General features: G+C 39.9%; 1 protein-coding gene across 2 annotated transcripts in view; it reads right to left on the bottom strand.

Moving 5' to 3' along the window:
• DNAH3 (dynein axonemal heavy chain 3) overlaps positions 1-14,731 on the bottom strand; it is a 257,207-nt gene that overhangs the window by 35,265 nt on the left and 207,211 nt on the right. For both annotated transcript variants that reach the window (XM_069983790.1, XM_069983791.1), the window contains exons 47-50: positions 6,365-7,031; positions 6,113-6,278; positions 4,727-4,943; positions 1,824-2,006 (exon numbers count right to left, since the gene is read on the bottom strand). In XM_069983790.1, coding sequence (XP_069839891.1) covers positions 1,824-2,006; positions 4,727-4,943; positions 6,113-6,278; positions 6,365-7,031 — 1,233 coding nt within the window. The remainder of the gene's footprint in view (positions 1-1,823; positions 2,007-4,726; positions 4,944-6,112; positions 6,279-6,364; positions 7,032-14,731) is intronic.

The raw sequence follows: 14,731 nt of genomic DNA, 5'->3' as shown, positions 1-14,731 counted from the left end.
TGGGTATTCTTTGAATCCCTGTCTTATGCCCCATTTAAACCCTACGGCCATGTACTAGGCACAACACAGTGTATCAGTGTTGCCTGGAGGCTTCCTCTAATTGCTAAGAAAGAACTAGACATGTCAACTAGCAGGAAATCCATATTGACATTACACTGGGAGATACACTGATAGCTTTCTGTTTAATGCAAGTGTCATGAGGAAGAGACTTAAGGTTCTTACTGTCAAGGACATTTTGTAGTCTTCACTTAATATAAAAACTAGAAAAGATAGTCAAGAGAATTTTAACCCAACACGTTATATTGACCAATTAGAAAATCAGAACTTAGATCGGTAACCAAAGATTAGTAATGAAATTTATTTTAATATGTGATGTATTGTCAGAATTTTTATTTGTTCCCGCAGCAATGTTTGCATCAATGAACACGCAATGGTTGTCACTTAGCAACTGCTTAAATATAGCATTTAGACTGATCATCAGCATTTTCTAAAAAAAAAATAATAATTAAAATCTGACAATTAATCCTGTTATACACACCTCACCAGACTGGGCTCCAAAGTCCGGCAAAGGGTGTAAGTTTAAGTTATCATTTTTTCACTTTATGTGCTGTCTCCATCATCATTTTTGTGCAGCTAATCCTGATGTCACTATTACAACTTATTTTTAATTGCTTTAGTCCAGTCACATTGAGAAAAAAAAAAACCTTCTTTCCTTTGCATTTCCATTGTAACAGACAACAAATTAAGTCAGTGTAGTCTGATCCCGCAGTCACACTCCCTTCCATCTATTACCAACCTCTTCCTCATGCACATTTAATATATTAGCAGAAAGTAGGGGCTGTTTTGTTTGTTGTCTGTTACCATAGAAACACAAATCTGCATTGCATCTGTGGACATAAAGTGATTTTTTTTTTTTTAAGAAGACTATTTGCAAAGCTGCATGTGAAAACCAATGCAAAAACTGGATTAGTAGTTGGCTATTAAAGGGGTTATCCAGCTACTTTCTTGCAAAAACAGCACTACCTCTGTCCCTAGGTTGTATATCGTATTACAATTCGTCCACAACTTGTTCTTCTTTCTATGCAGAACTTTTCAGGTACATGCGGATGCATTTTTATCCAGTTGTACTCTACTGTAAATTATTGTGGATTGGTGGTGAGGAATCTACACCATAAGGCTATGTTCACATGCTGTATAAACTACGGCCGTTATTTAGCACTCAAAACAATGGCCATTGTTCTGACTATCAAACAACGGCTGTTGTTTTAAATCCAAATTGCTTTGAAGTCTATGGACAACGTCTGGAAATAATAGACATGATTAGAAATAAGCGAACCTCGAGCATGCTCACTCGAGCCAAACCGGAACGTTCGGCATTTGATTAGCGGTGGCTGCTGAAGTTGGATAAAGCCCTAAGGCTATGTGGAAAACATGGATATAGTCATTGGCTGTATCCGTGTTTTCCAGACAACCTTAGAGCTTTATCCAAGTTCAGCAACCACCGCTAATCAAATACCGAACGTTCAGGTTCGGATCGACTTGAACCCGAACCCGGTTCACTCATCTCTAGACATGATCATTATTTCTACAGCTATAGCAAACAACGCCTTTGTAAACAATGGCCGTTATTTGTATTGACATCAATGCAAATCATTTCGTTATAAAAAGAACGGCCATTGTGTAAACTGAAAACAATGGCCATTCCTTTCATAAAAAGCATGGTGTGTGAACATAGCCTAAACCCATAGCCTAAACCTGCAGCATATTTGCTGTACAGTACCTGGACCCGGTCTTACAACGTCCGTACACGGCTCAGTATATACCTTAATGGCCTTAGAAGCGGCCGCGGCTTCATTGGCCACCCTTTCATCAGCAGATACTAGTTCTCTCTTTGCATCGACTTCCACCGTCTCCTTTTCTATTTTAATCATCATCTTCTCTGTTTCGGCTGAAGTTTTAATCAATTCTGGTTGAAGCGCAGTAAGCTCTTTCTGCATAACTGAGACCTAATGTAAATTACATGAAGAGGAGCAATAATTAGCAATTGTACGACTCAACAGACTCTGCTACAATGGGAATCATTAAATCTTATTAAACCGAGGATAAGAAAACAGCGTAACAAAGAGATGCATAACAACCCACCCCCCCACGCTCCTACTTCACATCGGCCCTTACATATTAAAAGCACTTTCATTTTATATCCATTTTTAAAAGATTAAGAGCTTAACAAGGGTGCAAAACAAAGATAGTGGGAAGTATTATGCATGGGGAGTAATCTGCATCAGTTAGCAGAGAATTCATAATGCAAGTATGCTAAGGTAAGCAAAAAATTAGTACTGTCAAAGTAAACTTCAAAAAATTCTCTGTGCAGTTGTGTATACTGGCTGAAACACGATTTTCTATCTGGGAGACTGCTCGCATTTAAAAAAGTGGCCACAGGAACGTCTATCTATGATGTATGAGCTAGTATTAGGTCCCATCCATGAGGAGGCATGAAAAGGCACATGCACAAGATACCATAAAAAGAGTCCGTCAACAAGAAACATTCTACATTATCAGTATATGGAGAGCTATGGGGTATCTAATGGAGGCATGGTTTAACCTTGCTACACGAGAGACCAGGGAAGATACTGTATGTAACTTACTAAGGTTGAGGCAGTTTTTTTATGTCTAATAATAATCACATAAAGAGATGTCCGCTTTGTCCGAACCCGAAAGTGCTGCATTGGATTACCACTGGCTGAAGAAGTTGGATGCAGCTCTAAGGTTGCCTGGAAAACATGGATACAGCCATAGGCCATAGGCTCTATGCATGTTTTCCGGGTATCCCTAGGGCTGCATCCAACTTTCTCAGCCAATGGTAATCAAATACTTAGGCATGCTAGAGTTTCCCTCATCTCTAGAAACAACAAGTTACAGACAAAAATTAGGATAGCCTTTATGAATGACGTACCTATTAGGGCACCTATGGACATTATAGCCCACTATATGAAGGTACAAATGTCTATACAAATTCCATTAATGTTTTATTGAAAAGTGAAATAAGCCTATAGCAGTAAAAAGGCGCAGCTACAGATGTGCATCCGATGACTAAAGGTCCATACTGGCAGACAGTAAAAACTACAGTCGTGTACATGGGGCCTTAAAGGAAAACTCTGGTGAAATTTTTTTCTTTGAAATTAACTGGTGTCAGAAAGTGCCAGAGATTTGTAATTTACTTCTATTTCAAAATCTTTAGTGTTCCAGTACTTATGAGCTGCTGTATGCCCTGCAGGAAGTGGTGTATTCTTTCCAGTCTGACACAGCACTCTCTGCTGCCACCTCTGTCAATGTCAGGACCTGTCCAGAACAGTAGGAAATCCCCATAGAAAACCCTCTCCTGTTCTCCAGACTGGATGGAATACACCCCTTCCTGCAGGACATACAGCACCTGATAAGTACTGGAAGACTTGATATTTTAAATAGATGTAAATTACAAATTTATATAACTTTCTCACACCAGTTGATTAAAATTACCCCTTTAAGGATGCACAAGAGAAGTTTGGTGATATTTCTATCATTCCCTTATGCCTCCCAAGCCTCCCTCCCAGTACACAAATGTAATTTACAATCATTGTTCTTTCACATTTCTCCTTTACTTTGTTTATGAAAAATCCAGAGCAATTCTAGAATTCTCCAGATGCATAATATCTATCTTAGGATCTCCAATAGCATTGGGTAAAATAGCAAAAACGATATTGTACTGGGCTGAAGGAGACCAATAGCTCTAATGTAACCTCCTGGAATCACTTATTCCCACTAATGGAGATTTTTCATAGACTGTCTGTATGACGGGCATAGGCTGCTGGTTATCTAACCACCAGAGTAAACTCATAGTATCATTTGCCTAACTTTCTATCCTCACAATTCAATTATTTCAGTTTATTCTCTCAGGCCATGTGTTTTGCAATAGAGGTGATTCTATTAACAGCAAGATACTGTATGTTAGGGCTTTATTACACGGCCTGATCAATAATGTAAATGAAAGCCGATCTGCTAGATCGGTGCTCACTTACTGAGCCTATTCCAAGGCTCAACCATCGTGCATGTAGGGCTGTATATATATTGTTAGCGATATCCGTCAGACCTTGGCTAGTAAAGTTAATATGTACCTTTCCACGCTCACTGATGCTTCTGCCTGCTCCCCGGAACCTTCCTGTCTTCTGCCTAGGCCTGCAGCCGCCGTTAGTCCTGCAGAGCTGATCTATCACTGAGCGGCCTGTCACTTCAGAGGCCGCCTCTGCAGTTCCATCAGCGACTGTGGACAGCGGGCAGAAGACAGGAGAAGAGAGGTACTGGGGAGCAAGCAGATCCACTGGGGAGCGTGGTCTTATATTAACCGTCAGCCCCACATCGCTATTACACATAGCGATGTGCACCCAGCGGACGTTGATTTTAGGACTGATGTCTTTATTCCACAGAGCAATGTTCTGCTGAATCGGCCCTTTTATCGGCAGATTATTGCTCTGTGTAATAGGGCCTATAGGCATATCTTGAAGCTCCTTGGTCTCAATGCAAAATCTGTACCAGGGTCACGGCATTTATGACCACATAATGCACAGCACATATTTCCCTTGAGATATATAGGAAGAGTTTATAAAACCAAGGAGCGTATTATAGTAACAAAAAATTTTATAAATAATAAAATCCACAAAACTAAAAGTCTTTCTCCTAATTTAGCACTTACCTGTGATGCTGCAAAATCTAGTTTCTCCAGACCAACAAGGTAGCGGTTCCTCATAGTATCAACCTCGAGTCTTTTGCTGTTTAGCAGTGTCTTGAATGTAAGGATGAGCTCGAGGTATGAGGTTGGAGTGACATAGTTGTGTCTACGCAGGGTACTATAGTAGCTATCTGACAATTCTTTCACACTTTCCTGGAAATACTTGCACATGGAAACCACCCTAGGACAATATGGATAGAGAAATGTATTTGTTATCAATGGTCATGAAACAATGTGTAAGTTTAGAGAGGTTGTCCAGCATTGTTTTGGGGGCAGCACTCACCTAACTGCTTCCCTGGCACTGCCAATCCGATGTTTACCAGGTCCCTGATAATCACCTCTGCCTGGTCCTCATACGTGAACATCACAGTGCTCGTTTACTTGTGTGACTTGTTACATGTGTCCCAAAGAGGACCACAAAGTGGAGATCAATGGGAACCCAGTGAGCATCAGAATGACAGCAAATAAGGATTTCTGTTGAGGGGTTATCCAGCAAAAAATTTTTACTTTCAAATTAACTCTTGTCAAAATTTTGTCTTTCAATACTTTTCAGCTGCTGTATGTCCTGCAGGAAGTAGTGTACTCTTTCCAGTCTGACACTGACAGTGTTCTCTGATGCCACCTATGTCCGTGACAGGAACTGTCAAGAGCAGGAGCAAATCCCTACTAAAAACCTCTCCTGCTCTCCAGGATGGAAAGAATACACCACTTCCTTCAGGATATACGGCAGCTGGTAAGTACTGGAAGGTTTGAGATTTTTTTAATAGAAGTAAATTACAAATCTCTAGAACTTCCTGGCACCAGTTGTTTTCAAAGATTTTTTTTTTGCTGGAGTACCCCTTTAATCCTTGACCCCTTAAAGATCCACTGACAACTGCTTTACATTTTTCTTTCTATAGAATGCCAGACTTAGCCAGACAGATCCTATAGCCCAATTGTAAAACTACAGCCCCTAGTAGTGTTCAGACTGCGGCCGTTCTGTGACACAACCATGTCACAGAACGGCCGCTGTCTGTGAAGATTAAGATCACTTCTTTTGAATTGGAATACAGGCACATTTGGGCGTGCCCGCGTTCCAATTAACCATAGCAGACAATGTAAAGTACAACCAGAGCTGTACTTTACATTGTCTGCACAGTAAATTTCATGCAGCCGCTATTTAATGAATAGCAGCCACACAAAATTGGCATGTCAGTTCTCCGTGCACTGTGTATACACTGTGGCCGGAATTCCATAGGAAACAATGTGAAAAGTGTCGGTTATTTATTTAAAATAAACAGCATGTGAACAAAGGGTAAAAAGGTATATGTAAAGCCCCAGACAAACCCTCTAATAATGTGCACAACATACTCTTTCATAATGTCATCATCAAGGTCCACATCTTCTAAGAATTTATTCGCCACCATTTCTAAGGCATCAGTTGGCCAAGTCTGGAACCAATCAATGGTGCAACAGTTGATCAACGATGGAAACATTCTCAGACGATTTCGGAAGGCATCACCAATAGGGCTCATTGCTGACAGGAGAATAACATAAGACATTGTTACAATCAGTACACACAGTAGGATTTAGCTTCCATCAGCCAGACTTAGCTCTCCTTACCCAATACAATGTGTAAGTTAGCCTTGACTCTCTCGATGAAGAAATTGTACATAGCCATAGGAGTGGCTTCGATCTTTTTCCCTTCTGTTCTTGCAATAGATTGCATTTTTTCTACTATATCTGCTTTCTCATCTGCCGGGAATATATTAGGGACGTCTCCTGTGTTCAATAACATGTTGATATCCTCAACAAACACCTCATCTTTGATCTGATTATCGCAAAACAGAAAGACAGTGTTTTTCCCAGCAACTCCAGCTTGCAGCATGACTTTCTTGATGTCATCCCGCCATTCATTTATGGTATAGTTCTTTGTTATTTCGATTTGAAAAAGTTCAAATGCATTCATGAAGGTAGCCAGCTTTGTAGCACTCTGTCTCCCGCTTCCCCCAATTCCGACCAACAGCAGATGACCATTGTCCTGCTTCAACACCCGACAGATTCTCGAGATGTGTTCTATGGCAAACTTAAACATTACCAAAGACATTGGAGCTTTGCTAACATTATTAAATTCATCCAGGTAATATTCCATGACTGACGTTAATTGCTTTAGATCTGTAATTTCATCATATACTTTAGTGTCACTGTCAGGCTTAAAATAGTCTCCAAAGAAGAGGCTTCGGATGTTGTCGTCAACCACTTTTCCTGTAGGTGTCAAGTGACTTAGAACCTGAGAAATTAAGAACATAAGTTTCAAACCGAACCAATTAAATATATATGATAGGTCATCAAACACAAGACATTTAGGCTATGTTCACACTATGTATGTGTGCGGCTGTATTTTTTATGCGGCTGGAAATGTGCGGCTGAAACTACGGCCGTGGAAAAAAAATAGACATGCGGCTGAAAACATACGGTCATTTACTTGAAAATCTGGTTCAACTAAAAATAACAAATAAAATCTTTAGAAAGTAATGCAAACACCTCTGGATGCATCTGGGAAAGCAGAAAACAGTTTACAGGAATCGCTATTACCGGGGTTTGCGATCCTCTGCAGTAATGCCGATGCCTCTCATGGTTAATATATTTAATTAATAAAACACATTTTCTTTGTAATAAAGTCCCTTTGGTTGTTCAATAATTAAATTTAAACGAATCCATCATTTTGCAATTAAATATACTGTTAAAATATATATATATAAATAAATGTATATTTATATACATATTTATTTTTTGACAGTATATTTAATTGCACAATGATGGATTCGTTTAAATTAAATTATTGAACAACAAAACTGATTTTATTACAACAAAAATGTGTTTTATTAATTAAATATTAATTAATACAGGAAGCTCCATTAAGCCGTTAATTCATATTCCCGGTAATAGAGCATTCTGTACTAATCATCACTTTACTTTAATGAAAACATCAAATGTTTCTTCTAATTATGTTATCACAATAGCATTATTAGAAGAAACATTTTGAATTATATGTGCGCTCAGCTGATTGGCTGATCGGCTGAGCGCACATATAAAGAGCCGGTCCGCAGTACAGTGACTTCATTGTGCTGCGGACCAGCGAAGAGGAGACATCGGGGTGAGTATAAAGCTCTCCCCACCCCCTCCCCAGCACTGCACCCATTCCAGTAAGGAAGACGGGTCACCTAACCCCTTCCTTGCTGGGATGGGTGCAGTCTGACATCAGTCTGGCCCCAAAGGGGTTAAGGGGGATGCAATGCATCCTCCCTTAACCCCTTGGGGGCCAGACTGTAAGCAGCAATCTGTAAAGATGCTGCATATTGTAAGGTGCACAATACCGCTCACAATGATGGGTGTTGTGCTCCTTTTTGTGTGTTTCTCCCTTTTTGTTTTTCAGATATCGGTATCCTGTGGATTACGTCGGATTCGGTGGACTACGTCGATGACCAGCGGTTGTTTGGTGTTTTTTTTAATAAAATGGTCAATGAGGGGTGTGGGGGTGTTTTTATTTGAATAAAAATTTTTTTTCACGTGTGTTGTCTTTATTTCTTTACTTTATAGACTTAGTAGTGGAAGCCGTCTAATAGACGGAATCCATTACTAAGTCGGGGCCTAGTGTTAGCCGGTATAAAATGGCTAACACTAACCCCCCATTATTACCCCAGTACCCAATGCCACCAGGGGTACTGGGAAGAGCCGGGTGCCAGTGGTCCCGGAGCGTCAAAATTGGCGCCCCTGGACTGGGCGGCAGCAGGCTGTTAAGATTTAGGCTGGGGAGGGCCTAAACCAATGGCTCTTCCCACCCTGGTGTTACCAGGCTGCTGTCGCTTGGTTTTTAACCCGGCTGGTTATAAAAATAGGGGGGACCCTATGCGGGTTTTTAAAAATAAATAAATAAATAATTTAAAAAACGCATAGGGTCCCCCCTATTTTTATAACCAGCCGGGTTAAAAACCAAACGACAGCAGCCTGGTAACACCAGGGTGGGAAGAGCCATTGGTTTAGGCCCTCCCCAGCCTAAATCTTACCAGCCTGCTGCCGCCCAGTCCAGGAGCGCCAATTTTGACGCTCCGGGACCACTGGCACCCGGCTCTTCCCAGTACCCCTGGTGGCATTGGGTACTGGGGTAATAATGGGGGGTTAGTGTTAGCCATTTTATACCGGCTAACACTAGGCCCCGACGGCTTCCACTACTAAGTCTATAAAGTAAAGAAATAAAGACAACACACAAGTGAAATTTTTTTTTTATTCAAATAAAAACACCCCCACACCCCTCATTGGCCATTTTATAAAAAAAACACACCAAACAACCGCTGGTCATCGAAGTAGTCCACCGAATCCGACGTAATCCACAGGATACCGATATCTGAAAAACAAAAAGGGAGAAACGCACAAAAAACAGACAAACAGGAGCACAACACCCATCATTGTGAGCGGTGTTGTGCTCCTTACAGTATGCAGCATCTTTACAGATCGCTGCTTACAGTCTGGCCCCAAAGGGGTTAAGGGAGGATGTATTGCATCCCCCTTAACCCCTTGGGGGCCAGACTGTTGTCAGACTGCACCCATCCCAGCAAGGAAGGGGTTAAGTGACCCCCCTTCCTTACTGGGAGGGGTGCAGTGCTGGGGAGGGGGTGGGGAGAGCTCTATACTCACCCCAATGTTGTCTCTTCGCTAATTATATGTGCGCTCAGCAGATCAGCCAATCAGCTGAGCGCACATATAATTCAAAATGTTTCTTCTAATAATGCTATTGTGATAACATAATTAGAAGAAACATTTGATGTTTTCATTAAAGTAAAGTGATGATTAGTACAGAATGCTCTATTGCCGGCAATATGAATTAACGGCTTAATGGAGCTTCCTGTACTAATTAATATTTAATTAATAAAACACATTTTCGTTGTAATAAAATCAGTTTCGTTGTTCAATAATTTAATTCTACCGAATCCATCATTGTGCAATTAAATATACTGTCAAAAAATAAATATATATATATACATTTATTTATTTATATATATTTATTTTAACAGTATATTTAATTGCACAATGATGGATTCGTTAGAATTAAATTATTGAACAACGAAAGGGACTTTATTACAAAGAAAATGTGTTTTATTAATTTAATATATTAACTATTAGAGGCATCGGCATTCAGCATTATGATAATACCTTTCACAGTGTGATTGAGAATATTAGTGGCCAGCTGGGGAATGGATCGCGCTGCTGCTGTGTTCTCTCCCTTTTGACAAATTTCCACCATTAAGTGTATGATTTTGATTAGTGAAGACCATTAGCAGCATGTCTTGTAATGCCTGCAATGTGAAATTACTCATACCCGAAAACAAGCCAGTTCTCAAATATCTCCACGGACAGGCGGAAAGTTCTAGTGCCCTCCAAAGTCAAAACTGCAGAAAATCGCTCGTATTAATTTGTTTTAAATTACAATTTGACACTTATTCTAAAAGGACCCGTCTCTATGATACATTTCTAAATTTGTAATCATGAATATTTATGTCATGTGCATGAATTATCTGTGGGAACAGAATACTTAAAAAAATACACAGTGTATAATTTACATCAGTAGGCTACTGCGAAAACAACTAGATATTCCTTCTAGAATTCTGAGCCTTGTAAGTCTGGAACTCTCCCATCCCTTGAAAGTCTGACTTGCAAGAAGCAGTGATTGCTTATGTGGAAGATCTGCCGCAGGTAGAATGATGCCAATTATGTGTACATTTGTCCCTCAAGTGCCAGAACCATTTTAGGCCCTTGGGCACATCGATTCTCCTCTCTATTCCTCATCATTTAGTATTTTTTCCCCCCATGTATGTGGTGTGTCAGGCCTTACGTTTTGTCGGTGCTATTGTGGATATTCACATGCATTTCTGAAACTAAAAATCTGGTTAATTTATATAAATGGGATTATTTTGTTGGCAAATACAATGATTTCTGCCAGCACTACTAATATAAATGAGCCAATGGCAGGTATTTCTGTAACAAAATGTACAATGTGTGAATTCACCTTTAGGCCTAGTTCACACAACGTAAAAATAGGGGCAAAATACGTCTGTAATAGGATTAAGAACACGATCATTATTTCAGGCCGTATTTATCCAAATACGGCTATATTTTTCCCTTATTACGTTGTGTGAACTAGGCCTAAGGCTATTTTCTCACACAGTAAATGGCCGCCATTTAATGGCAAATAATTGTTAATATTTTAAAACAGCGGCCCAAAAAAGGAATGTCGAGACAGCACATCCAAGGAACTTCACTTTTAATCACACCAGTGCAACATTTCGGCTCATAGTGTAGCCTTCTTAAGCAGTGATACAATACATATTTAAGTCTCAGTATATAAGTGCAAGTGTTCAATATCCAAGTAATTACATCATCTCAATGAAAAAATAATTGGTAAACAAGTGAAAAATATAATAAAATTACATGATCAAATAATCAAATAATGATCAAAGTGTACCTACCATCCAATCTGCTAGTATTACATAATAAGGTACAGTGTGTACATAAGGTGAAGAGTGCTTTATGTGTTAAAGGAGTAGTGCAGCGCCCCCCCCCCCCCCCCCCCCCCCCCCGCCGTTATCTTTGCCAGTGGTCCTCACCAGCAGCCTTTTTATTGGCTGATTAGCTGAGCTTGCTTGAAGCCATGTGATGCTTTCCAGCCAATCAGGGCTGAGCAAGCTGGAAGCCATGTGATGCGCTCCAGCCAATGAAAAGGCTGCTGGTGCACCAGCAGCTTTTTCCTCCCCCCGTCACTGCTGTGGAAGACAGCGAAGAGAAAGGAGATCAGGACCACCCCCTGCTGTGACGACATTGACCCAAAATGGCGCCCAGGACAAGAGGACGGGATCGACAGTGTTTTGGTATGTATACTTTATTTAACGGGGGACAGCCTATTAACACACATTACAAAGTTATATAACTTTGTAATGTGTGTTAATTAAGCAGAAAAAGAAAAACGCTGCACTACCCCTTTAACAATCACACAGGTGTACATAAAAAATTTTTGTTCTTTTAGTTAAAACAGGGGCCGTTGTTTTGAGATAATGGTTATTTGCCATTAAATGACAGCCATCCACTCAATTTCAACAGTGTGTGAACATAGCCTTTCTGTGTTTTCAATCCAGTCCTGGTTTTGGAAATACTGAGAAATACTGAGCAAAAACACTGTGAAGGAACATAGCCTTAGCCTGGGTTTACAGTATTTGGTCCTTACACTGGAGTTCATTTTGCTCAGTACTTAGCCAAGCCAGAAGTTGAAGTGATGCAGAGAGAAAATATATAATTTAAAGATTTGCACCTTTTTCTGTGTTGTTTCTTCTCCTGGTTTTGGCTTACACATACTGTCCAAAATACTTAGTGCCATACCTTCAGCAGCCCTGATTCATACATAAACTGCTCCCTAATTCTTAAGGTACGATAAGGAAGATCTATAGGAGTGTTAACGTATGGCAGGAGAACTCCTTCCTCTGGTTTTTAAAGTTGCTGGCAGCCTTTTGTTTTTGTGGCTTAATGGGTACGTGTCAGATTTTTACTACGTTTAGCTTGTGGTGTTGTCTATCTACTGATACATTTACAGTTGCTGATGATGTTGTCTGCTGCCATGTGTTCTTACACTTATTCAGTCTTTTTCCTTTTAATGGTGCGTTCACACCTACAGGATCTGCAGCTGATTTTCTGCAGCAGATTTCATTTAAATAACTGAACACAGCATTTTGTTTCACTTACAGACTCAGATAAGCTCTTATCTTTTGCAACGGCCATTGTACTATGCAATGATATGCTTAATTTTTGATTAAATATACTGTGAAACAAAAAAACAACAACTTTTGTATGGTTAAATTAAGTTTAAAGCTTTTTCATTTGGGGAGGACAGATTTTTTCTTCACTTGATTGTATCAGGCTGCTGCAGATAGCCTAAAACAATCGCTGAGCTGGGGACAGCGCCGGGAGCCAGAAGAGAACCTGAGCTGTAAGCATGGCAGCAAGCCACTAGACCACCAGGGATTGACTTCTAAAAGCCATTTTAATATTGCTGTCAGTTTTTACAGCAGCATTTAAATGGTTAATTAGCCGCTACAAACCGATTGTCCGCGGTCCCCAGCAGGGGTGGATTAACTTTACCATAGGCCCCGGGCTGTTCACCAAGCCTGGGCCCCCCCACCCCACTATGGCAGCACTTGCCTGGTGTTAATAGTACAGGATAGATAATGTCATGATGCCTTGGTTTGTGCAAATTAGTGGTATAAAAGCAGCAATTTTTTGCAAATCATGGCAGAAATGTATCCAGGTATCCATGTGTCATACAAGTAATTTTTTCATTAGTAGTTAATTATTTTTGCTAACGTTAATCTACCAGTCTTTTTGATATATATATATATATATATATATATATATATATAATTTTTTTTTATTATTATTATTTTTATTTTTTTGTGCCCTTGATTACATAGCGTTATACAAGTGATCAGGGTTAACAAACAGGACATTACAAAATAAAAAACACAATACAATTTATACTGAATTCATTGGGCAATGGGGGGACCAGTGAAACTGGCAGAGGGGAGAGGGAGAGGGAGAGCTATGCCAGGTCGTGCCATGCCAAGAGCTCTATATCAGCACACTGATTTAAGAAGTAAATATGCAAGATGCTGAGGGGGACTCGATGCCTGATAATCACTAAACTTTTTAATAAGGCATTGATTAAATATTCACCAACAAAACTGTATCAAGCCACACACTGAAGTGTATCTTATGGGTGCATCATTAAAGAGACAGTAATGCGCATTACTGAGCAGTCCAGCCCAAAGGTATAAAAGGATTACATAAAATAACTTGCCATCACTTCTATGTATGTCTTACTAAATAAAAAAAAGCTATAGAAAAGAGTAAAGTTGTCCATGTTACACTGTATAATGTATGTTCTAATTAATGGAGCGTCTATAATCCCTGGGTGCATTCTTGGTTTATTAATACGCAAATTGCTTAAATCCTATTTTGTTTTAAGTCTTTTTAATGACATACATAATGATTAAAGTCTGTGTTCTGTAAAATGGTGCAAAATAAGCCCTTAAGTAATTGAACATTATAGAAAAAAAAAAACTAATACATACCACGATTCTTTTGAGACGAATATGGTGAATACATACGCTAACATTTCTGACATTAAGTTCCATGTTAAAAGTTTCAAATTATAAAGTCGCCCCTAACTGTTTCATCAAAGATGTATTTCTAAATGATAATATAGTTTCTATACTATCATGTGTGCTTTAACAAAATAAAAACTTTAAATCATTTTAATTTATTTGCACAAAAATCTGATTAATAAGTGTAGAGTGAAGATAAGTCTAGTTTTAGTCCTTCCAAGCCTCTTAACTACTATTGAACCAGTCTGACCTTGGGACACACCAGAGAGGGAAGTCTAAGTGCCCTCTAGGTCGTTTATCCTGCTCCAGGAAGTGCAAGCTCGACTTATGTTACTCCACCGGTGTGGTCCCAGAATGGGTAGTGGTTGGTCTTAGACGGTGCCAGCAAGGGCACAAAAGAACAGGCAGAAGAGCGGGTGAGAAGTAAAGGCTAAACTGTACAGAAGGGGTCTGGTAAGGAAGCACAATCTGAGAAAAAGTCACAGGTTAGGATACATAAAATAGCAGACACAGAAACACAACCTTGCTCAGGAACAAGAGACACCAACAATGCGCAGGCAAAGAGGAACAGGCAGAGCAGCTTTAAATAGGTGCAGTAGAAACAGGATAGGTTGAGAACGAATAATTAGAAGCACACAGGCCCCTTTTAATCAAGGAGGGTGATCGCACACACCCTAGAGGCAAGATTAGAAATTGCTGTGCTGTCAGAAGTCCAAGAAAGAGGACTATGGTTGACACCCGCAGCCACGGACCGAGGATGGAGTGTGGCAGAAGAGTAGGCAGA

This window comes from Dendropsophus ebraccatus, chromosome 9 (genome assembly GCF_027789765.1).
Source record: "Dendropsophus ebraccatus isolate aDenEbr1 chromosome 9, aDenEbr1.pat, whole genome shotgun sequence".
Lineage (NCBI taxonomy): Eukaryota > Metazoa > Chordata > Amphibia > Anura > Hylidae > Dendropsophus > Dendropsophus ebraccatus.
This window is presented reverse-complemented; position numbering and strand designations above follow the sequence as displayed.